The sequence below is a fragment of the Sceloporus occidentalis genome, unplaced genomic scaffold (assembly GCF_023333645.1).
Source record: "Sceloporus occidentalis isolate IW3139 unplaced genomic scaffold, rSceOcc1.0.p SCAF_7, whole genome shotgun sequence".
In the NCBI taxonomy this organism is placed as follows: Eukaryota; Metazoa; Chordata; class Lepidosauria; order Squamata; family Phrynosomatidae; genus Sceloporus; species Sceloporus occidentalis.
In genome coordinates, this window is record NW_028316987.1 from 71,946,128 (window position 1) to 71,972,533 (window position 26,406).

Consider the following 26,406-nt stretch of genomic DNA (forward strand, 5'->3'; position numbering starts at 1 on the left):
GCTCTCCACATCCATGGATTCTTTTATCCACGGATTCAAACATCCAGGGTTTGGAAAAAAAATTAAAAATTAAATTACAAAAAGCAAACCTTGATTTTGCCATTTTATATAAGATACACCATTTTACCACACCATTATATTTAAAGGGACTTGAGCATCCATGGATTTTGATATCCACTTGGGGGTCCTGGAATCAAACTCTAGCAGATACCAAGGGCCTACTGTATTGCCATATGATAGAAAATATCCTTATGTTGCAGTCCTTATCTGGTTTGTGGCAGGGTGAGGTGGGGCAGAATGATAGACTAATGTGGGTTGTGTGACTGCATGGAAACAAGTGTTGGCTTGTGTCTTTTTAGCAGTTCACAATATCCACAGAGTACTTCTCCAACACCACATCTGAAATGAGTTGGTTTGCTTCCTATCAGCCTTCTTCACTATCCAGCTCTCATATCTATACATAGTGAAGAGAAATACAGTGGCATGGGATCCTAAATATTCAGTGGACAATCCTAAATGGACAATCCTAAATATTCAGTGTATCTTTGCACTTCAAGATCTTGACTAGTTCTTTTTTAGCTGACCTCCCAAGCTTTAGACTTCTGATTTCTTGACTTCTCTTGAAATCTCTTTTCTGATTACTGACTCTTCCAAGATATGGAAAACGTTTAACTATTTCAATTTTTTCACCTACATTAAAGTTATATAAATCATCCATGATCATTATTTTTGTTTTTTTAATGTTCAGCATTAAACCTGCCTTAGCACCTACTCACCCAGCCCACTTTATTTGTCCTGTAATAACCTCTGTCCAAACAAAAATGAACAAGCGTGCAACATTTTTATATAGGTAGCAAGTTAAATTTCTCTTAACATGAAAGAAACGTTTAAATTACTGATCACAATTGCATCAGAATGTCTATTGTTACTTACTGCAACATAGTCAAAGTTACAAGAACCGTGAGATTCTATTTCAAAGTCTGTGAAGTTCAACAGAACACGGTAACCAAAGTCAACTCGGATGACCCAAGAACAGTCAGTACTGTTGCTGTAAGGCTGAGGATAGTTAGGAGAATGGATTTCACCATGTGGAGCTTGGAAAACTCCTCCACATCCTGGAAATTAGGCAAAGAGTATTGGTCAGACAAATATATCTTAACAAATATAGGCTTGAAATGAATATTAAGTCTATAAGTAAGGGTATGAAAATCCTGCCAGTTCTGTTGCATTTCTCAAAATCTGGCCAACAATTTTGTCTCATCCAAATTCCATATTGTGTTGCAAGGTATTTTTTTCCACATACCTGCCTGCCTATTTGTGTGTGCACATGCGTCTGCGTAACTTCAAGTTGCCTGTCAACTTATGGAGACTTCAAAAGGTTCTCCTAGGAAAGGAATATTCAGAGGTGGGTTGCCCTGCTTTCCTTGAAATACAGACTACAGCATCTGGTAATCCTTGATGATTGCCTATCCAAGTACTAGCCAAGCCTGACCCTGCTTAACTTCTCAGATCAGGTGAGCTCTGGTGCCTTCAGGGTACTTCAGCTGAGTTGTTTCATGTCACAACAACCCCATGGAGGAGCATCTAATGAGAACGAGTGGCTGGCTCATGGTTGCTCAAAGGGTTTTGTGCCGAGATATTCAAAGTTCAAGTCCAACTACCAGATTAACTAGAACTCCCCTGCTTCCTGCTTCTGAGACATGAAATGGCAGGCTTCATTGTGAATGACAGTGATACCCATCACAACTTATCATTTCTATAAATTAAAATGCTTTACTGCAACAAAACAATATTTAGATTACCAGTTCTTGCTTTTGTCCTTTACCTTTCCACTAAACATGTGCTCAGTGGCAAATAAAGATGCTCTGATCTCACTGCCATTCAGTGACAAAGTGGATCTGTAAGTCCTTTTACCCTCCAAAAATTGTAGTTTTGATGGTAGAAAGACAGTCACAAAGCAGTGGGAAGAAGAAAGAGGACTTCACAGTTGAGAAAGATGGACTTTCCTTGGTTCACCAAAATGTGTCATTAAGCACACTTAAAACACTCATGCATATACACACACAAAATAAAGCAAACCAGACCCCTTCACCATTTAAACTGGGATGGCAATATGTGTCCCTCAAGACCCTGTTGGACTGCAGCTTTCATGAGCTCTAGCCACCATAGCCAAATGTGTGGGATAATAGGAGCATTGGTCCAACATATTTTGAGGGCTACAAGTTGACCACCCCTATTTAAACCTTAAGAGTGAAAACATGCTCATTGGAACATCCTTTAGTAATTTAATTGCCTTGTGAGTGAAATAAGCCGAATGCTTTTTGAATTCTGTCTTGCGGCATATGACATACTGAATAAAACATTGCACCTTTAACATCCTTTTGACTTCACAATTTACTGTCCTCAAAGCTTGGAAACAGTATTTTTTGGGGTAAAACTCCCAGAATCTCCCAGTTATCATGGTGATTGGGGGATTCTGGGAGCTGTAGTCTAAAATGTAATTCCAAACTCAAATTAATCTATAAACGAAGGATTCCAGTTAAATGCAGCTGAGATTTGGCTTAATAGTGTGATTGATGGTATCCTCCATTTTGCTTTCCATCATTTTAACCTCACTAGTCACGAACAAATAAGTACAGGTAGATTGGGCTAACTGTATGAAAGGTAAAATGTTATTGACTACAGTAATTTAGTAAGTGTGCCTCAACTTCACAAAAATGTTGGGGGTGCTTCTGCTTTGCTCTATAACCCAGGCCCAGCACAAAGAATCACTCTCACCTCCAGGTATTTCTTGCCAAGTAGCATTGAATCCCCTTCCATTCACAGATCTGTCTGTTTTAAATCGGACTACAATTGCATTTCCAGTGCTGGAGATATGCAGAGGATTCTGCAAGGTTCTTGGCACACACAGCTGAGCCAGTCTGGGAGAAGATAAGTCAGGCCCACCATAGATCTAACAATTAAAGGTAAGCAGAAAAAGTAATGATGAGGGCATAAATGAGCATCAACTGAAAGTGTAGTTTTCATTTATATTTTTGGAGTTAATTGGATTTTTGTATACTTTTTTTTTACAATCTAATATTCAGATAAACTGGAATGTTCACCAATTGTGGTGAAGTATATGATGGTGTTCATCCACAATTCTATTTAGAATTGGAAAGCCTAGCATTTGAATCTTACTTCAACAATGGCAATGGGAAAACACTGTCCTCTGAGCCTAAGGTCAGGAGGGTGGTTTCACAAGTTACATCTTGCTGCTACTTTTCTGTCCCATGTTGACTAATGATGGGATTGACTCTGATGAACAGAATTGTGGAAGACAATGGGAGCAATCCAAATATCCATTCTGCTGCATGTTCAATCTACATGATTTGTGGTCTGTGGAGGACGCATACCAGCTCCAGAATCAAGTGAAATATATAACATCTGCAAACCTATGAATATATGCCCATTGCTCATTCACACTTTGACTTCTGATGGTCTCAGTAGGCCTTAGAGTTTCATAATGTGAAAAGAGCATGTAAACATGCACACATGCACACACACACACAAACACACTAATAGAATTTGGGTTTTTTTACAGGTTTATATATAGACAGAGAATGGGGCAAAGCAGGAAATGGATAATTACAGCCTTCCAGAGCTTTTGGGACTAAAATCTCCATAATTCCACATCACAGCATATGTTGGCTCAGATTAGTAGGAGCTTTAAATCAAAAGCATTTGAAGGGCCACACCAGCCCAGTCCTGGGCTACAACTATCTTGCAGATTTTAAGTAATCTTGGCTTGGTCCATCAACTCATGAATCATTTAGAAATTTATCAGGTTTGAATACTTCATTAATAATTTACAATTTCTTACAGTTGTAAAGAAATAGATCTTGGATTATTGTAACTGCAATATTTTGACCTGCATATTATTCTAACAAGTAACTTTCAGTTTTCCAACTTTACTAGACTTTCACTGAGGGCTTGTTCCCCTTTTCTCTCTTTTGGCACTGTCATATCACTATCTTGCAATATTTGCTGTTTATACATGTTGCTGGAAACAAATCCTAAGAAATATTTATATTTAGCAGTTATAGGACTTTGTTCAAACAAATGTTTGTCACTACTTTCAAAGATCAATGCACCTTTAATGAATTGCAAAAGGGTTCCCCTGAGGATATACATTTTCAAAATAATTTGAAAACTGTAACAAAGATTTCTAAAATGTACATTTTGTAATGGATATGTTGTAACACTCAGCATGACTTTCTTTCTGACCTCTCAACAAAAGTCTGTATCCAAATGTTTAGTAATCTGAAGCAATCCCATCAATCCTATATACTGAGAATATCAGCATATTTATCTTGATTCACTCTGTTTGAATGTATTTACCACAATGTGATACTCAACCCAGCCATGCCCTTCCTTTCTGGATGAACGAAAAGAGCATTTATGTATTTTCCCAAGAAAAATCCACAGTGGAAAGAACAGCACAACCCCTAAAATATTATTGCTTTGATTCATGCAGGATGAGAAGAATCATTTAACTATAGCATCATTTTTCTGCCAAGTGTGTATAGAATGTTGATATTATTCTCCAGTTTGGTTAGCAGCTGATTATAACGGTGCAAAGGTCTGAGTAACTGCTTTCATTTGAGATAGAAGAAGCATTTTGACATGTGATTTGAATTTATAATTGCCCCTCTGTTCTCAGTTCTTGAACAATATTCTGGTTATAGTTAAAGGAATGGAATTACTGCTAAAATGTGGTCATTATGGGCATAGAAAGAGTCTTAATGTGCTTCAATTTCAGGTGGGTTCATTCATGACATTTTTTTTGTAAGAAAGTCTACCACCTCCATTTGAACATACAGAGCATGGGGGAAGTATTAAGTAGCCTCTGTGGGTCTGACACGAGTTTCACGCTTCATGCTCAACCATGCTAAAATCACTGCTTAACACTACATGCATGAAAAGAATACTTCACCTGTCTTCTTCGCATGTTTCCAGGAGAAACACTAAACTAGCACTGAGCTTCATGTCCCCCTACTCTTGGCTTGTTGATACACGTGACCAGGAATCATGATTACAAATAATTTCCAGTGTACCCCAAACAATTCAAATTATATTTAAGAGATCTGCCAAGGGAGTACACTCTAGTGGTGAGCACAGACAAAGGCCAAAAGGCAGGACTTGGTGAATTCACTCTTGATTTTGCTGCCACTCTCCTGAAGCTGATCCAAGCTGAATGGGAGCTCTCTATTGCTGGCACCTATTGCTTCAGAGGTATCAGCTGTGCCTTTTAAAGCAGCTGCAAGACGAATGGTAATACAATCAAGAATGGATTCAGTGTCCCTTTGGAGGCAGATCCAGAAGCTATACCTGCATGGGAGTAAAAAACCCCAGAATATTTTCATTTAAGGCTCTTATGGGACAGGCCCTTTCAGTCTATTAGAATGGGAAGAAACAAAATTTGAAAATGTACCAAGAAGTGGTGTCTCAGGCAAGGGAGCATTAGATCTCTGAGTGTATCCAAAGGGCCAGACTGAGACCTTACCCTTATCTAACAATTAAATACTATTGCTTGATATGGCCAACTAGAATAGATGTACTGAAGGGATGTGGTTTGCATAATTGATTCAATGGGTCTATTGTAGTTGGAATTAGCAATTGATTTAGGACCTTCTGTTGTAGCTTGGATAAGGCAAATGTTTTTATCACCATACATGTGATATCACTATGCATCTATTAATGGCTATGTTACACCCCAAATGCTTTTTTTTAATTATCACTTTTATGATGATCATAAATGTTGTCCTCTTCAAGACGCATTTGAACACAGATATAAGCGTCTGCCAACTAAGGTATCATTCCATGCCACTAGTAAAGTGTATGCTTGTTTGGTGCCAGCTTGCACAGGTAGAATGCTTATATCTGGACCAGCACTGTGTAGTTAAATAAACTGCCATCTTTAATCACTATGTATCAATTTTTAAATTGAAAACTGGACAAGTTTCCCCTTCACTACCTAAGAAGTTTCTGAAGAGCAAGATCTAAATAACTTTGTTTATATTCTTATTATGTTATCAACAGTTCTTTGAACTTGAATGAATAGTTAAGGTTCAACCTGTAACAGTAATTTCAGTTTATTCTATATCCAGTTGGATTCCCCTCTCCCTGGTTTCATTCCAGAAAGTCTATCAGGCTCCAAGAATACTTTTTGGTTGGCACAAGGGACTGCTATGGGAAGGTGGTGTCCCTTTTGCATGAGCAGAGCTTTATTTGTGCTTTTCTGAACTGAAACCTCTGTCACACTTATCTTCAGTCCTCCTAAACAGTGCTTGGAAAAGTTACATTTTTGGGCTACAACTCAAATCCCCCATGTTGCCAACGTTGTTGAAGTACAGAGTACAATGTTCTGTCTCAGGGGATTTTGAGAACTGTAGTCCAAAAAAGAAACATTCCCAAGCTCTGATCCTAATATGTCGTTACAGCTATCTCATTATGTTTGCATATCAAAAAGTGAAGGGAAGACATAGCAATGCACAAGAGAAAGGGCACAATATATGTGTGTGTGCGCACGTGCGTGCACGTGCACACATGCTATTTTTACTGAAAGAAAGAACTGTGGGGCAATTCTTCCATGGAAGATTGCACAGCAGGAAAAGGCTAAAGTCCTCTTCCCCACATCCTTTCCCAAATCTTGGTGGCAGACTGCCCCACCCCAAATGGCTGTTCTTTGCAAAACAATTTAAAAGACAGAGGCAGATTCTTGCCTCTCTGTCATCACATCTCCTTTGGCCCTTAATTTGTTCAGTGCCCTTTTACATTGCCAGCCAGTTTCACAATTGTCTTTTGTATGGTTTCAAAATCAAAGGGTATTTCAAAAAAGCCAAGCAGCTGAGGAGTGGTTCTTTCCCCACTTTTCTTTGCATGCCAGTTCAGCTAATCAGATGCTTTCATAAAGGCCGGAGCAAAACAAGCCAAACTGTTTCCATGACAGAAAATAACATTGTTTTTTAAAATAAGTTACTTTTAGTTGTAAAGGCAAAAATTGTTACCATATGAATCCATCTGGGAGGGGGGGGGACTGCAAAAAATGTCAGGGTGTGGTCCCTGCAGAAGTACCATATGCCCAAATAGAAAAAGCTGTTCATTTGCAACACAATGGAGAAAGAGAACGCCTTTTTCCAACAGATCGAGTTAGGCACAGTGCAAATCAATAAAGCCCTTCGTTTTAGTCTGTTTTTGCCATTTGCTTCTGCTCCGTTAGCTCTGTTTAATGTGACAACTGAGCCGGCATGCCAAAGTTATGAGCAACAGAAAGGCTGTTTTATGTGGCTAGCTATACTCACTGGGCGCTGATTTCAGGAAACAAAAGTGAGTGTCTATTGAGACAGGACTACTCATGGGGAAGGGAGGGCTGGGAGACAAGTGAATATCAGGTTATCTTTCGGGACAGCACTGAGATCTAACCAAATGTGTCGTGCACAGAAAGGAAGGCAATCTGACCTGCTCTGCAACAAGGGTGAGAATGATGCCAAACAAACGAACAAAAAAAGCCTTTAATTTCTAAACTGCAATGTCATCTTGGTATTGCAGGCATGAAAACTGTGAAATGACCAGCCTTTTGTTGGGTGATCGTAACAAAGAAACTATGACTGATATGGGTGATTGCACACTGTCACTGAGGTCATCGGCAGAAGAGGGAGAGTCACTGTCCATGGATGGAGGTATTTACAATGGATACTGCCTAATCCCAGTAGGTTTTGGAAAATTTAGTTATATTTTGACTGCAGAACTCCTTAGCTACCATGACCAATGGCTGTAGCAGATTTGGGACTTGTAATTAAAAAACATAACTTGTTCAAACTCTATTTTTCCCCACTGGATTGGATTCAAAGATGCTGACATGGAGATGGCATCCCAATAGAAAATACTTTTTAAACTTGGTACACAGATCCAGCTATGGACTCCTATGACCTATGAATTTTTATAAGGAGAAATCAAGGGATATTACAGACTAATACATCTCACTGGATGTCTGGAATGATGGCAACTGCTTTATTTAACACCCAGGTGCTTGAACAGTTGTAGTCAGATCTATCACTTTGGCTTTTCTTATTTTTGCAATGCCACCATCTGTCTAAGCCGGTTTACATGCACCTCAGAATCTAGATTTTGGGGTGGGAAGACAAAATAGTTTGGACTTTAATTCTGTCTTACCCCAAGAAAACAAAGTCAGTTACCTTTGTATTGGACCTAATTTTTATAGGTGGAAGGAAAATATATGCTTTTAAGTATTACAGAGGTCCTACAGTAAAAATATAGTTAAAGATTTCTAGGAACACAAGAGACACTGCAGACAGGGTCAGCCAGAAAAATCAGCAATAGCAGAACACATTATAAACCACCCTGGGCATAAAATGCTATTTGAAAACACTGAAATTCTGGACCATGCCAACAACTATGAGGTAAGAATGCACAGGGAAGCCAGTGAAACCCACAAACTCCTAGACAACTTCAACAGGAAAGAAGAAATGCTTAAAGTAAACAAAGTTTGGCTATCAGTCCTGAAAAACACCCAAATCAAGACCCAGCAAGTGCAATGAAATCCACCCGAGGTCAGGGCATTTCCCAGCAGACAATGGATCACTAATAAATAGACATCCTGAGGCCTTGCCATTCAATAACAGACCAGCACAGAGATTAATATATAAATCATGTCCTCTCAACCAAGAGTCACAGTGTATCTACCCCGCTCACTTCTATGCCAACATTCTCTGAAGAACATGGTCACATAGCCCAAAAAACTCACAAAAAAGATGAAAACATTGTTTATAGTACTAATTGCCATTAAATATGAAGCACGGAACTAGTTCTTTGCTGCAATTTAGAGTAGATATATAAACAATTCAACTCAAATCATAATTGATTATTTAAAATAATGTGTGTCTTGTGCACCCAGAGAAAGTGGAGTTTACAAAGCATACAGCAGGGACGGATAGTAGATTTTCTTCATTTCATCAGTATAATTTATGTCTGCAGAAGTCATTTTATTGTGCCTAGATTGTCAAGAAACTAGGAATGAAAAATTCCTGCCAATCTAGTCCTGATGTACCTTCTGCCCATCCTGGGTTAAGGAAATTAAAACAAAACTACTTACTTCCAGAACATCATAGTTGCAGCTTGAATGGTATTCTATGTCAAATTCCAGAATGGTGAGTTGAATGCTACTGCCTGGGGTTGTATGAATATACCAGTGACATTCCCTATTGTGTGGGTAGTTGTTTGGATATCCAAGACTGTGGAAAGATCCAGAGGCTCCATACAGTTCTTCACCACATCCTGAGAAAAGTAGACAATACATTTCAGGGTTGTAACAAAATAAACATGGAAGTGCAAAGACGGTTAAACTCATAGTTTATTTAGGAGATTGACAGTTCAAACTGCTTCATACAAACCTTCACCAATTGGGAGAAAATGAAGGCTGAGCACAAAAAGCAGGTTCATATGTAATCATACTCGGTGCTGTTCCTTCCATTTGGCATAGCAAAATGACTGTTTCAGATGGCAGGACAGCCTTCCAACAACTCCAGTTGAATCCCATGACCATTCCCTTCTTTGGAGGATTAAGGACAAGTCACAGGGAACATAAAAGACCAGAGCTCTATGTTCCACATTACTAGTGTCGCATCCTCTAAACCAGCCAACTGTTGTCTAGGGCAGTGGTTCTCAGCCTTTGATCCTTCAGCTAATCTGGACTTCAGTTCTCATAATTCCCAACTGTTGGCCATGTTGGTTGGGACTTCTGGGAACAAATAGAGGGCCAAAAGTTGAGAAATACTGCTGTAGAGTGTTTCACACACTCTCACTGCCAATATTGGAGCTAGATTCAACTGCAAGCCCAAAACATAGTTTGGAGTGGTTTTTCAGTTACTGGCTAGTGAGTATGTGCAAACATCAGTTGCCAGTGGAGATATGTTAGCAATCTATGATCTGACCAAAAGAACATATCTCTTAAGAGAAGTGGAGTATTTTCACATGGAAAGGAAGAACAGAGATGATCTTCCTATGAAACACATACTGTGCCCCCATCGCTACTTCTGGGAGGGCTCCTGCTACCTCTAGGAGGCACAATGGTAGCTGTTCTAGAAAGTTCCCTGCTGATGTGGGTTTTCTGGGGAAAAGAAAAAATGAAAATTTTCTGGAAATTTTCAGTGCTCTAAACAATGACATATAATTTAGCACATTTAAACATTCTATTCAAACACATTCAAAGCTTTATATGGAAATTATTTTATTGGACTGTTTGTAAAGAGAACAACAATGCCTCTCTCATAGAACTCCTAGAAGATTTAGAATTTTGTATCCTATAGTTAGCCTATCTAACATGACTGACTGTAGTATGACAGCCCAGATAACTGTGGATAAAGGCAGGTATACATATCTGAGTGAGACAAATTTTGTATTGAAAAAATACCATAATTTCCAAAACCCATTAATGCCTCTCTCCTCAGGCAGCACATGTCACAGCAGGAGTGTGGCCACCATGATAGGGGATGAACTTTCTTATCTGATCTGATACTGTGACAGAATTTATTGATGATTCAGAAAATAGACTCTGCAGAGAGCTGCTGATGCTCCACTGCCTTGATCTAAGGGGTCCCTCCTCAAAGTGAGGCATTATACCATGGGCGAGAATTGTGTAGCCCTTCAGATAATGTTAAACTCCAATTCCCATCGCATTTTACCACTAGCTAAGCTGGTTGGAACTGCTAGGAGGTGCAATCCAACAACAACAGAAGATTAAAATCCTCCCCACCCATGTTTTATGGGAATGCAAAGAAAGTCTTCAAACAAGTAAGGCAGGTTTCAACACTTTTCTAGCATACCCTGAAACTGTCTTGATTTGGGAGGATCAGCCCCAATGAATCCACTTAACTTCCCACTTTTTCAGATATTTTTAAAATGTTCCAATTTTTTTCTGTTTGGTCCAGTTTCCCCCATAGTTCCTACCTAACTTCAGTTGCAGCAAACTGAGTTCAAAGTGCAACAGTAGTTTGCACTTAGGTTACTCGAGCTAGGGGAGAGGAGAGGATGTGGTGGGGTCTTGCCCTTCCCAGCAGACTTAGGCGCTTTACAGAGCACCCAAAAAGGGCACTCTGCAGTGCCCGTGTTTGCTGCGTCAGGGAACTGCAGCGGACAAACCATGCGGTTCCCCGGCGCAGCAAAAAGAATCTGCAAAAAGCGGGTTCTTTTTGCTGTGTGGTTATGATGCCACAAGGTGCCAATGGCACACTTGCGGCATCATAACTGCACCACGACATGCGAACACTAAGCGTCCGCCACATCAAAATGGTGGCGCCCATGTGTATAGGGCGCCGCCATTTTGACGTACCCAGTACGTACTAGGGGTGAGGCCTGATTGGACGCTGCGTCCTCGGCCAACCCCTAGTACGTACTGGGGGCATGGCAAAGGCCCGCATAGAACGCTCCTTAGGCAAAAGCAAACTGCTGCATCCTCTCCTAGCTTGTGTGCTTCTTCATTAATGACTTTTGCCATCTTGAACACAGTCTGATGTGGTCAGGAAAAGCATGTATACACTTGAAAAAGTATCTAACAAAAAAGTTGTATATGTGAAAAATATGCTTCAGTGGGCTGGGCCAAGTGTGGCCCATGGACCACATGCAGCCTTTGGGGCCCCAAAGTATGGCCTTTGAACACTCTGAAAAACACTTTAAAAAAAGTTCATTTCAGATGATTTTTCACATGATAATGAACTAAATGTACACAAGCAAATGCAGATGGTTACCCCCCCTACCAGTTACCCCCCCTGCGAGAACTAATCCGCCCACCCAGAAAAACCTGGCCAAACATTATATCACTTCTGGTGTGCAGATGCCCACCTCTGTTTTAGGAAATGCAGAAAATGTCTATGTTGGGACTGCAACAGAACAAAAAATTGTGGTGGGATTCTGGGAAAGCAAGGAGACCAAAACTGTCAAAAAAAATTTATATCCCCATGGAGAATGCCCAGCTGCATGAACCACTGCGCACTAGAGTTCTGACTGTTGTGGGAAATGGAGCAGAAGGAGCCACTCTCTTAATTATTGGATAATAGACATCAGTAAACAAATCTCCTGAATTGTAGTCCTATCTTTACAATCTATTCTTTCTTAAGAATGGCAGGTGAGTATCATGAGTCAATAAAAGCATGCAAGAAGTTACACTCTGCATTGCCACACAATTTCTTGGTTTATGTTTGCCCTGTCACTGTCAAAATAAATGCTAGACTGTGTTGCAGCTGGCTTTCTCATAAGTGGTAAAAATCTTAATATTTTCCTTTATCTCATGTATGGTCTCCTGGGAGAAAATGTTTAATTCAGTCTTCTACTGCCATTCTATTATCTCTGCAATGATTCATAAAGACTGGCTGAGATCTACAGCCAATGAGACAACATGTGGCCCATCTTGATTCATTAAGCACATGAAAAAGTGACTAAGGACAGGAAAGCCACTCAGAGAAGTTCTTGAGCGGATGTGGCTTCTACTCAGATCTTGGCAGGGAGAAGAGCCAGCTGTTAATTCTTGTGAGATGCTGGAGCCAAGTTCTCCTTTTCAAATATTTTTACTTCCACATTTGCTCTTTCAAAAAATTGCATGGTTTTTAGTAAGGTATGCAACGCTAATAGATGCTATATCAAAACTAACAATTTTTTACTAAATCATATAAGTGTCCTTCTTTCCCACTGAACCTTGTATAATTCTGTGTCTTCATTTTATAAATCTACCAGCAGTAGTGTCCACTTTTGCTCAGGGCAATCACTAACCATTGGTAATGACAGTCTGATTTAAACTGTTCTGAAGGATGAGTGTCTCTGGGGGTGTTCCCACTTGCGATTTACAACGCTTTAAAATACACCGGTATCTGTTAAATCGATTCAAAATAACCCTGGTCTTATCCCGCATTCCGAATCGCTTTTTTTCTTCGTTCTCATTTACCAACTGATTCGCTTTAAGTGATCCTCTTTCGTTCCTATTCAAATAAAACGGTGTATATATAAACCAGTTTTAGCCTTATTTCGTTCCCACTCACCATTTTGGGGCTGTCAATCAAAGCAACGTCATCATAACGTCACTTTTAAATTTCGCGGTTTGTTATAAAAGAGCCAATGAGGAGGTGCTTAAAGTGCCGAGTCCTGCAATTATTCGTGGGGAAGGATGGTTGAGGGAGAGAAAACTGCCTCCCCAAAGCACTTCTGCTGCCTTGGAAAAAGACCCCAGGCTGGGGGAGGCTGTAGGCAAAGCGAATTTAGGGAAAGCTGATTCCAGAGGAACCATGGGATGGGAGCACTCTTCCCAAAGATTCTCTTTCCAGGGTTGGAGGAGAAGGCAGATTCCATTTGGGAAAGAGAGATGGAAAGGCTCTATTCCCCCCCCCCCCGCCGATTGCTGTGCATCCTCCCTCTCCTCCATTACAAATGGTGTTCAATGATACACACACACACACACACATCCAGGGTTTCCTGTGTCTCCCCAGATTGGGAAAGAGAGATGGAAAGGCTCTGTTTCCCCAGAGATTGCTGTGCATCCGGCCTCTCCTCCGTTACAAATGGGCTCTCCCCACACAGAGAGGGGAGATTGCAATCCACCGGGGGAAGCCTTTGGCAGATGCAGCAGGTGCTTGAGTGGCCAGGACTTCAGGCGCTTAAAGCGCTGAAGAGATTAAGCACCTGTAAACCATTAAAATAAAAAAAAAATCCTTATCTCTTATTGAAAGACCAGGAGGCGCCTATGAGTCCTGCAATTATTTGTGGGGAAGGATGGTTGAGGGAGAGAAAACTGCCTCCCCAAAGCACTTCTGCTGCCTTGGAAGAAAGACCCCAGGCTGGGGGAGGCTGCAGGCAAAGCCCTCCAAAGAGCCCAGAGATCAATGGAGGAGGCTGCAGGCAAAGCGACTTTAGGGAAAGCTGCTTCCAGAGGAACTATGGGATGGATTTTGCAGGACATATCCCCGCTTCATGGCTCTACAGACAGCCAGGGATCCCTCCAGACAGCCCAGAGATCAATGGAGGAGGCTGCTGGAAAAGCAGGGAGGGAGCACTCTTCCCAAAGATTGCTGTGCATCCTCCCTCTCCTCCGTTACAAATGGTGTTCAATGGAACAAGGACTAACTGTACTTGGATGGTCTCATCTTAGGGATGCTTTAGTTGTGGATTCCTGCACTGGCAAGCATTGGATGAGACAGCCTTTGGAGTGTCTTCCAGCTCTATGATTCTTTGACTATTTATTACAACCTATTTTTCCAAGATAGTTGAATTCCACTATGATCTGGGGAAATACTGAAGATTCAACAAATCTTGATCATTGGGAAACTAGCCATGTGAATACAAATTGTGTTTGCATAGGCAACACAACATTTGCCAAGTAACACTTGAAAAGACTTGCTAAGTTACTCTGTGTTCCATCCTACTTCACCCATCCCAAATCATGTTTGTCCCATGTCCTGCTTTTCTGCTTCATTTGGACTTCATCATCTGTTGAGATTTTCCTAGGGCATGACCTCTTGTTTATGAGCCAGGGTGTCCGCGATCAAGTGAACCTTAGAAAATAGTTCAGTGCCTAAACCTTTCTGACAGCCCAGCTACAAGCAGGGAGAGGTAGCGGGGGAAATCCCAGAACAACACTATTCGCAAGACACACAACTATGTTGTAGTGCGTATGAGCAAATCCCAACCTATCTTACTCACAATAATGTAACACAGCCTCTGTTATGCTACATTATTGTTTAAACACTGTTTGAAGAGGGTCTATTCGCAAGACATGCAACTATGTTGTAGTGCGTATGAGCAAATCCCAACCTATCTTACTCACAATAATGTAACACAGCCTCTGTTATGCTACATTATTGTTTAAACACTGTTTGAAGAGGGTCTAGCTAATCTCTTGGAATAATATCTCTCTGGTAACACAATTCTTGGTAACCTACACTGGCATAACTCCAAGTTACATCATATTTCCTTTTTGATACTGTGGAGGGAGGTAACCTGAACCTCTCTGTGCAACTCCTCTCATCCCAGTAGCACAACAGCAGAGCTCACAGGTTGAGCTCCATCTTTCCAGCAGTTTATCGGATATGTGGATGTATCCAAGCATGTTTCAGCTTCTCTTATACACCCGGCGAGCAAAGAACACCTTATGCTGGAGACAGATGCCATTCCTTCTCCCATAAATGCACAAGGGCAAGCATAATTTACACAAGCATGTACTGTACTTCCCTGTAGCAGATCAATGACCAGGAAAAAATGGAACTGAGCCCTGAAGCCCCCTGTGTTCCTGTTGCACAGATGGGAAGAAGTGGGGCAGAGGAAGCACCTTCTGTTTTCCTGGCCTTCAGCATTAGGTATAATGGCAGAGACATGTGGTCCATGTGCTTACTGGATCTGGGCCTTACACTTTAAGGGAGCTCCTACGCCATTCCCTTCTACTTTCAGACTTTGAAAAAAGGCTTGGGAGATTCTGTAAACTGATCTCTGTAATTTTCCTCCCCGTTACTAAACCTTTCATCAAGTGAAAGGAAATGGACATGTGTATGCAGATTATTTATTAATAATTTATTATTATTTATTAGCTTTACTATCTCATAATATTTATTAATTGGATTATTTATTAGCTTTGCCTTCTCACAATATTACAAAAGTATTTATGCATCAAATTTCTCCATAAATATAGTTACCATGTAAACAGACAGTGTATGAAACAAAAATATGCAGTACTGTTTTAGGGCAAGGTAAAAGACCAAGTGGGCAAAATATACCAGCATTCTGTACTGGCAGAAATACCACCTAGGTTAGAAATGCTTTACCTCTCCTACTACCATGCATATATTTTTCTTCCTCATTTTTTTCTCTCTCACCCTTTAGCCCTTAATGTTCTTCACGCTCCCATGCAGCAAACAGCAGGAATCCCCCCAGCCTAAAAGTATTAGTCTTTTTCTATATTAACCCCCCCCCACCCAAAAAAAAAAAACCCCTCCCAGTGGCTCCTTTAAAACAAACCAATTTATTTCAGCTTACAGATTACAGAGGGTACATCTGCAGGATTGGGCTGAGATTCACAAAATCTTACACTGAAATATATTAGTAAAACATAGATGGGCTTCAAGGCTTCCTTTTCTCTTTGTACTGTTTAAAGGGTGTTTTAGTTGGGCAAGGAAAATAGAGCATGGGGTTGCCCAGTGAAGAAAGGAATCTTCCAGCAGGCCTCCAGCCTTGCATTTCTTGAACACTGTTGGTTGATTTAACTGTAAATATTTTCTTGTTTTGAGTTACCCAAAAATGATTTTTACTACTTACAAACACTACAAGTAATTAACAAAAAGACCATCTTAAAATGTATCCTAATGTTTCTTTTTATCCTGCAGACATTCTGTATTTAGTCAGTTCCACTGCAACTAACAGACCCGGTTGAACGGTTTGTGATGCTCTTTGTTCTCTTCCCTTCAACAGACTAACAGATCTATCTCACTGGAACTTTTCTAAAGCTATGCAAAACTGCCTTCATAAACATGCCTGCCATTTCCTGCTCAGTAGAACTAAGATGGACATTCACAGCAAGAAAAACCAAATGTATTGAACCTTGGATACAGATGCTGTGTTCCCAACCAGCCAAGCTCTTTTGTGGTTTAATTCCTAGGGGGATATGCTGCATATCTAGGGCTGAACAAACTGGGAATGGTTCAACTTAAACAGGCATTTATGACTCAACCTCTCCTACTTACTCCTTCCTGTTAGCCACAAATACATGACAGACAGAAATTCAAAATGGGTTAGACCCGTGGAAAAATCATGATGTTTAAAATTTAGCTACAGCTTTCCCCATCTAGCCATTCCTGTGCTGAATATTCAAGTTCATATTCAGATTATTCTTTCTGAAAGTTTTATGTATCAGTTACATACTATTGGGATAAAGAATTTCCCCCATAAATCCACACATATATCCCTATAAGTCTGCACAAGTTCATCAGATTGTTAGTTCAACTGTATTATGACATCCAAAATAGCATAATGGCTCTATCTTATCTTAATTAGGACTCTAGGGCAAACAAAAAGGCATATGCTTTTTCTTATTTTGCCACCATGTCCTAAGGTGGCTGCCTCACTCAGTTTACTGGTAGAGTTCAGGGGCAGCTGGTGAGTCCCAGGAGCTTATCGCATGGGGCTTGGGGAACGCAAATGGCACAGAACGGAAGGGAGTGGGAAGTGGACAAACAGGGAAATTGCCCCTATTACCACATGGGGGAACACCACCAATGCTGCTGGAAGTCCCCAATACATTTCCCATCCACTCACAGGAGGCGATTTTCAAGAACTACTCAGAATCGTCCTTGAAAATCATCTCCTATGGGATGGATGGGGAATGGATGGGGAACTTCTGGCAGCATCAGCAGCGTTCCCCCATGCAGTAAAATGGGTGATTTCCCTGTTCTGTTCCCTTCCCGCTCCCTTCCATTCCACGTCATTTGTGTTCCCCGAGCCCCGTGCAATAAGCTCCCCAGTCAGCAGGGCAAAGAAGCTGCTCTGGGTTTCGGTACAAATGTTAAAGGGGCTATCCAAGATGCTGAACTCTATTCCCATCCCAACCCCCCAAATAGGTTTCTTTAAATGTCAGACTAAACCCTACAGCAGATTTACTATCCCAATAACATGGAAGCCATCAGCTGCCATTGGTTCCGTTGCTCACTAATGACAGACCAGTGTAAGGAAGACAGATTTCCTAAATATTTTTGCAAGAGGGCTGAAGTCTAGAGGGAGAATCTATCCTGTGTGCATATAGCGCTGAATCCTACTCGTTTATCCTAATTAGAACACAGATATTGAATAATGAGCCAAAATGTGGGGAGTAACCATAAGATCTTAGCCTTTGACAGCAAATCATGACATCCTGGTAGCCATGTTCATCCTTAGTTCCATGTTAAGATTTGAAGCTGTAGCGTTTCACAGACTTGACCATTAACTTTGCCACCTTCCTGTTGAGGGGAGCCTCCATGGGAGGAACTCTAGGAAGGAGTTTGTGAAAAGTAGAGATACATTACTATGGCTTAGAAAAGAAACATTTCTCCTGGTTACTCTTGCAAAAATACACACATTACAGCACTCTGGTTTGAAGTAATATGATTTCAAGGCTGTATCCAACTCATGGTGATTCTCCCATAGGCCTTCCCTGGTAAGATTTCTTCAGAGGGCTTTTGCAACTGATTTCTTGTAAGGCTGAGAGTGTATGACTGGCCCAGGTGGATTTCCATGGCTGAACAGGGATTCGACCCTGACCTAATCCAGCATTCAAATCCCTACAACACAACTCTAACCAAATAAAATACACACACAGACAAAACCACTGTCTTGAAGAATCAGTTAGGATCAACTAACAGGAAGGGTGGATACAATCACAGTTCATGTGAATCACATGTGCCACTTTCCTCGCCAGGAGGTGCCCATAGTATTTCCTGTTGCAAAAAATAAAATAAAGAAAAAGTCTTGCTATTCAAGCATCCGGATATCAAAGACAGGAAACTGAAGCCAGATGGTAGCCTAATCATATTAGGACACGGTGATGTAATTTCCCTTTGGGGAAGAAATGATTAAAAAAAACTCAAAAACACTCAACATAAAAGAATGATAAAAACATTTTCTGTACTTATCTACAAAATCAAGGGTCTGAAATAATATCTAAGAGGAGTGTGTCACAAATTTGTGCTGAAACCCAAACAATGAGTTGCTGAATAAGAAATTCCAAACATTTACTGAAAAGTTTTCATCAAGAGATCACTGCATGTTGAAAGCGGACTCCAGTAGTGGGACACTTTCCCTTTAAAATCAGATTCTTGATTTTTGGACAACAAATTCGGAGAGAAAGAGAGAATGTGATTTTGCAGTCATTTAAATTACAGAATGGGATTTCTTATTTGCTGAAACAAAAGAGGAGCTGACCTTTTAAAAAGGACATATTAATAGGGACACAAAACTAAAAAAAGTTGTGAATTTTTACACATGGATTTCCCTGTGAACTTAAGTAACTTCAGGAGCTTGTATTGTACAGAAAAACACGTTATAAGGGATTCTAGGGCAAAGGGACATTTGGTTCTGAAATGCTTGGGTGGGTGGCTAGAGAATGTACAAGCAAACTCAAGAGTGACTCTTGGGAATCATTTGCTCACATCAGCTCAGTCACTACCCCTTGTAATCATTTCCGGACACATCTGCCATATATTTCAAAAACCACACAAGTAAAAATGTGGGAGAGCCCTGGTTTCTTTTTTATGGCTTACAAAGGTCTTGGAGTTCCCTTGGAAAGTAGGTAGAATGACTGCCTACCCAAGTCAGGGTTGCTTGGAAACTGTAAAACAAACAGACCAAGCAACACATGATTTGGTGGTGGCCACATCTTCTGTAGGCTAAGATCTTCATTACAGCAGATGGTGCAAAACAGAGATTTAGAAACTCTCAGTAACTGACTGCTGAGCTAATATTCAGCTGGCTGCATTTGCACATATAATATGAGCACTTCTCCGCTGTGAACAAGATCTCTGAGCTCTACAGAATATCACAGTGTCTAACTCTTCAAGGAAATTTGTTCACCCACTTAACACTACCACTGCCCCATCTTCTCCTTCTGATACAAAGCAACACCCTCTAAGTTGATGCCTGAAGTGGTGTAAATGACTAGCACTGAAATAGACATGATACTAAATGTGTGAATTCATTTAATGTGTCTGTGTTTCATTTCACAAGAGCAGCTGCATAGGGACTCAAGATGAATAGTGCTTGTTTTAACCCCCTCTACCTGCCTCCCTCTTGTATGCTGGCTAAAAATCATTCCTCCACAGACAAGGAGGCTAAACAAGGAATATTCATTTTCAGAAATGAACACTATGGCCCAAATGAAGGAAAATATAAAAAGATACAAGGGCATAGACAATAAATATGCATAGACAATAAAGGAAACCAAGGATTTTGGAAGAGGAAAATATCTATAAAGATAACGGCTGACATTCTTCACTGCAGTTGCAGATTCATAACCTCAAGTAACTACTCCATATTCACTAACACTATAGTCAGGAAATGGCACTATTGCCACTATTGTAAATGCCCTCCCAAACCTACTTTATCAAAGATGGAGGTCTGTTCAATTGGCAAGTGGGGTGCAAGAGGATGGCAAATTAGCTTACTTGCTAATTAGCTTACTTGCTGTTCACCGCTATGATCTTTGGAATAGCGGTATATAAATAAAACAAATTATTATTATTATTATTATTATTATTATTATTATTCCCTTCCTGTCAGTGAGCACGGCTGCAACAATCAGAGGCACGACTCCTGTCACAATTCCTTGTCACTCAGGAGTGTCACTAGGAGGTGTGAGGTACGGACTGCACCAGATGACACCTCAGAAGGAGGTGTCATCCAGTTCACTGGTGGGAAGGGGATGTCTCCTACCACACTGGAGCAGTTTCCAGCAGCTTTGGGGGTGTGTTGTTTGAACTCCATGCCAGAAGCCACTTTATTTGGCCCATGTGTTTTGGGCCTTAGGGAACAAAATTCCTATTCTAGGTGGCATCAATATATCCTACTATTCTGTACAGCAACCACTTTCCCCAACTCCTGTAAAAGATTCCAGCGATGATAATATTTTAACAATCTGCTTCAAAAAATTTGTGAGATTATGTTGACTCAGACTCATGTTTCCAGCCAAGGGGGGTTTCTAGTGCTCCTGCTTTGGCAACACAAAGAACACAATATTGGCCAACCAATCTCATATTAAACACTCCTCTTCAAATACCCAATTTTTGGCCACCATAAAAACTGAGAGTGACAGCACATCACTTCTGGGTTGTCAGAACTGACTTGTGAGGCCTGGAAGATGTGTAACAGGGTAAAAAAAAAATTGCTCCTGCCAGCAGCACAGTTGTAGAACCTGAGGCAACTGTTAGGAGCTTAGAGCGTGGAAAATTTGCATTTTGAAGTCCAAAAAGTAACAGGCCCATATCTTGTCACTTTATAACAAATCACAGAAGTGGCTCTGAATTAGTTGAAAAGACAACTAGCACACTTCTGGACCAGGGCAATACACATGGGCCAAGATAAGGGATTAGGAGCCAATCATCCTAGAATTAATTAAAATAAAAATTACAGAGCTGTTACAACTGTGTGGAAAGTGAAATGCCAGGGAGCAAGGTCAAAGCAATCCCCCTGAGGCTGAAGGATTTAGGAAAGGCAGGGCATCTAAATAACAGAGAGGGGCTTTCCCCAGCTAGGCAGGAGTTTAGAAACTATTAAGCAGTACAGGAAAGAAAAGACAAGCTAACACTGCAGCCTTTCTGAAGGGGATGATGTCATCTGTCTACGGAGAAAAAGGCATCCCCCTCTTCTTGTTTCCCCCGCCATACTTCCTTTGTGTGGCTCTGGGATGACATCACCTCCCAGTCCTAAGGTCTCACACTCCGGTTGTTCAGTAACACTTCCCCGCTGTGTGTTTCAGCTGAAGACCAATCATCCTTCATATAAGTCATTATTTTTTGAATAATGCTATCCGAGGGGCTCTCAACCATCTCTCTCTTTCCCCACACACAGTTTGGTTTCTAAAGTCCTCAGGGGGGGAAAATATGCAAACTTTTGGAGAAGCCAAATTACTATAAACTGCAAGCCTGCAAAAAGGAGAAACTCCATCTCAAACTTTGTAAGGCAACCCACACCAGGGCCGCCTGCCTGCAGCCTATTCCAGCTGCTTCTCCATGCTGTCAAAAACTGAATAATGTGAACTAATTAAACAGATAAGGCAATTGTGGCTGTTGAATTTTGGGGGTGGGGGAGTGGGGGTCCTTCCCCACATCCTCTAAAAAGATGAATTAGAATGCAACAGGTCTTGGTCTTCCTGCAGGGTTGTGCAGTTGTTGTTAAATAGGTCAAACAACCAAGCTATGTTTGCAGCTGTATTTCATAAACATGCAAAAAGATGCAGAGGGAAACATGTTATTTGACCTTGCACTGTGATGCAGATGTGGCCTTCTAAATAATGAGGGTTCCAAGTTTTCTATCAGGCCTCTTGGGATTGCCAAAAATTCAATACACAGACATTAAAGCAATAGTATTACTATGCCATGCAAACCTTCAATTGCTGATTTAGGGACATGCAACTGCTGTTAAGGGCACAGCAGCAGCATCACACTGGAATCAAAGTTGTGTGTTCTTTTTTTTAAAAAAAAAGCTTGCACATTAATTGTGGAGAGGAGGAGGATTACCTTTCATCTTTTTCCCCAGCTGCCACTTGTGTTTGCATCAGTGTGTGGGGTGGAGTGGGGTACTGTTCAGTACTACACTTGGCAGCTGCTCTTCCCATGCCACTCCTCCACAAATGTTTCCCAGAGTAATGCAACAAGATGATCTAGCCTTACTTGAAGGGCACTATGAGTATGTGTCTGTGAAGGAGAGGGAGAGATACCAAGTGCCAGCCACCACTCAAAGAAGAACTACAGTGCAAGAAGTTATTCATTCCCCAACCCTGATATCTGTCAAAATGTCCTCCATTCAGCTGCCTGCAAATGGGTACCAAAACAGAAGATAAGTTAAACTTACTACTGCAGTATTTTTCCAGGTCAGGTGGCAATCCTAACCATGAAGAGAGAATGCTAGAGGTACCAACACTTCTTAAATGTATTACCATTTTTTCTTTAAAATGCCTAGCATTCAATGAAATTTGTTTGAATTGCATATCTAAACAAAATCACTATCTATCTACTGCACAAATTTAACAGTACTCAGTGCAACATGCCTACAAATAAGAATACAAAAATATTAGGTTGTCAGCCTGTTAAGCCTGTTCCAACCAATATTTCTAGCATTCTGAGATTGGATGACTGAGTAATCTTACATAACAACAAAAATAGGAAGGAAATCTAGGTGACTTACCATTTATCTGCCATAGCATCTGAAATCCAGTAGATTCCTGTATTGTATCAGAAGAAAACACCACATGAAGACTGGAACTAGTGGTGCTACCAGAAGGGGGATTACTGTTGCCACAGAAAGTACCTATCAAGTTGGATTGGGTGTTAGGACCATCATAAAGCTGAAATCAAACAAAAGGAAAGGTAATGGAGAGGGAACATCCATTTACTGCTGTTTTCTTTCTTTTTATTCACAACATTTAAAAAGAAATGATTATTACCATCATCTTCTCCCAGGTATTATATAAATGTGTTGTAACAAACATCCCTGATTACAGATCAGTAGCAGTCCCTATGTAGCCTGGGACACAAAAGGAGGTCATCACATGGAGGAGTCAAATGTCCTCTTCCCGTTGTTAAATCGTCTCATTTGCATGGAGTTTCTGTTAATACCCAATGACACGTCCATTACTGTTTACCAACAGGAGAAGAATGAGATAGGCGTGCAGGGGTACTTTTCTGCCGATCATGTGAATGAGACGATTTCTCAAACTACTGCCCTCTGAGTTGATATATTATAGCTTTCATAATCCCACATTTGGGGATGATAGGAGTAGTCATCCAAAATGCTGATTTAGGGGGACTGTAAACCCAGTGAGCACAGGTTGAATTCCTATTCCTTGATCTGCCTTGCAATTGACCAGGAGCACCTCTGTCTTGTCTGGATTAAGCTTCAATTTTTTGCCCTCATCCAGTTTATTACTGTTGACAGACACCAGTTTAAAACTGAAATAGCTTCCCTGAACTGAGATGGAAAGAAAACACAGAGCTGGGTGTTGCCAGTATATGGATCAAACTAAATCCCAAAACTCTGGACAACTTCTTTAAGAGGTTTCAGGTATGTGTTAAATAGCATGGGGGCACAAAAGAGAACTCTATGGGACCCCAGAGGTTAATGGCCAAGGGGTCAACCAGGAGCACCATCTTCTGTGCTTGCTACACTTAAAAAAAGAGGAACAGATCCACTGGAGAACAATGCCTACAAATCTCATTCCATGGCTGATGGTATCCAAAACACCTGAGAGTTCCAGCAGAACTAACAGGCAAAACACACTGTCCAAAAAGGGCGAATTGGAGCTCCCCAGAGCAACTTGCCCCAAACTGTGGCAACCATATGCATGCAGCTCTAATTTGGCCCATCGGTGCTGTTTCAAAGCAGCTTCTGAAAAGGAGCTTTAAAAAAAACATTTCTTTTCAAGGTGGCTCTTCTGGGTTGGGGCAACTTGGCAGCAGCTTCTGGGCAGCTTAAGGGTGTGCACCATGTGATTGCCAGCCCCCCAAGCCATCCAGAAGCAGTCTTTTTTCACCCATCTGGTTAGGGCCATACTCCTCCATTCAGTTTCCAGCAAAGAACATCTACCAAAGTGACCAAAGAGACTAGAAGATGAACCAATGGATACAAATTAAGAGAAAAGACATTTGACCTAAACATTAGGAAGAACTTCTTTACTGTAAGATCTGTCTGACAGTAGAATAGACTTCCTCGAGGAGTGGCAGACTCCCCTTCTTTTGAGGTCTTTAAACAGAGGTTGGGTTTCTTTTATTATGTATTTATTTACGTTATTTATATGCTGCCTTTCTCCCAGGATGGGACCAAAGGTGGCATCTTTCAGGAGTATTGTAGTTGTTCTTTCCCGCATGTCAGGAGTATGAACTAGATGATCCTGGTGTATCCTTCCAGTTCCATGACTCTATGATACTATGCTTCTTCTGTCTTTTTTCTTACTGAGAAAATCCATTAGAAAGAAGGTGCAGTACTTTCTATTTGCTAAAGTAAGGAAACATCCCCAACAAAAGACATTTCAAGATGGGAGGGAATTACTGAATGCCTGAAAATATTGTTTGCATCACTGAGCCACTTGCATCCCAATCTGTTTGGTCTAGAAACAGTTATTTCACAAATACAACAGTTGCAATGGCAACAGACGTTGATGGTGTAATAGTCCACCAGTCCTGGAAAAAAAATAAATTCCACTTGCATGACTCTTTGCTAAACATTATTTCATCAAGTAGAAGTTGGATATTTTTTCTCTCTCCACCCAACAGACAGCAGTTAACTTCACATTTCTACACAATTCCTCTTAAAGCGAACAGACAGTTTTTCAACTACACAAATAATGGTTGTCATAGAAACCACTTTATCCCATACAGCTCCCATCCTGGTTCTCAGAGCAGGTCACTATTCACATGAAATTCAAATGAAAACGATGAGACAGCTGTAACTGTTTGAAAATGAAGCAACAGCTAGAGTTACAGGCATTTGGTAAATCTGTCCAACCTTATAAAAGAGGAGGACAGCTGTGCATTTTCATGAAGAATTTTGAGCATCTGAGGTATTATTCAATCCTCAGAAAAGCACAGCCAAGAATCAAACTCAACCAAATTTAGTTCTGCTATACCGATATTCATATTGCAATTCATTTTTATAATGTTTTGGCCAGGGTCTCTGGCACATTTTTCATTTAATTATATTTTATATCTTCAACTAACTAAAAAAATAATACTATCTGGCCCCGAATTGACATTAAGCTATTTCTGTCTTGCTGAAGTAGTCCATATAATAACCTTAATTATATGGACCTTAATATCATACAAGGGAAATCTAAACTTTTCTCTTTGTGGAATAAAAATACAATAAAAAATTTCACAGGGGGAACTATGCTGTCCTTTCTGTTTCTTGAGACAGATGCCTCTTGGTAAAAAATAGCTCTGCTCAGAATAGCTTACCTGGAATTCCCAAATTTAAAAATAAGACTACTATGCCCAGTCTTATGTCACCCCTAGGAACATAACTGAAGGAGAAAAGGATATTTTTATAAACAGGGTATAGTGAATGCCTTTTATTTCATTGGACAAGAGCTGTCAACCGATTAGACTAGGAAAAATATAAAACAAGTCAAGAAGAGAGAGAATGATTGATTATTAATCTCCATTGAAGTTAGGCTACAATGCAGTTTCTAAACTATGCTGTTCCCGGTTGATAACTGCCCAGATTATGCTGATGGAGATATTCCATGCTGGTAAGAGAAAAGACAACCTTTACTTTTAACTAGTCTATGCTAAATAGGTATATTTTCCTTCTGTTAGCTGTAGTACTGTAATAGATGCTGCTAGATATAGCAATGCCCAGAGATATTAACCCCTTGATGCCTGTGTTTACAGGTACCTGTTTAGAGATAAATAGTTCCCCAATAGAAGAGAGTGCATTCCTTCATGGATAAATGGCTGAATGGTGTTGTTTAAGATGACATGCAGCTACAGAGAAGCCTGCTACACAAATGCAGATCTAAAGATTCCGTCCTTATGAAAGTATAGTGTCTTACCTGTCATATTGTGTAATGTAATAAATGCATGATGCCTTACATGCAATGTAGCGTAAAGAAAGCAATGTGTCTAGACATTCAAATGTCTA

The 26,406-nt window shown here is 40.5% G+C and overlaps 1 protein-coding gene across 1 annotated transcript in view; it reads right to left on the bottom strand.

The window, feature by feature from the left end:
* Positions 1–26,406, bottom strand: part of CUBN (cubilin) — a 147,553-nt gene that overhangs the window by 74,575 nt on the left and 46,572 nt on the right. Inside the window, exons 21-24 of the mRNA XM_089534019.1 lie at positions 22,957–23,116; positions 9,155–9,336; positions 2,779–2,953; positions 934–1,115 (exon numbers count right to left, since the gene is read on the bottom strand). Of these exons, the coding sequence (XP_089390145.1) occupies positions 934–1,115; positions 2,779–2,953; positions 9,155–9,336; positions 22,957–23,116 (699 nt within the window). The remainder of the gene's footprint in view (positions 1–933; positions 1,116–2,778; positions 2,954–9,154; positions 9,337–22,956; positions 23,117–26,406) is intronic.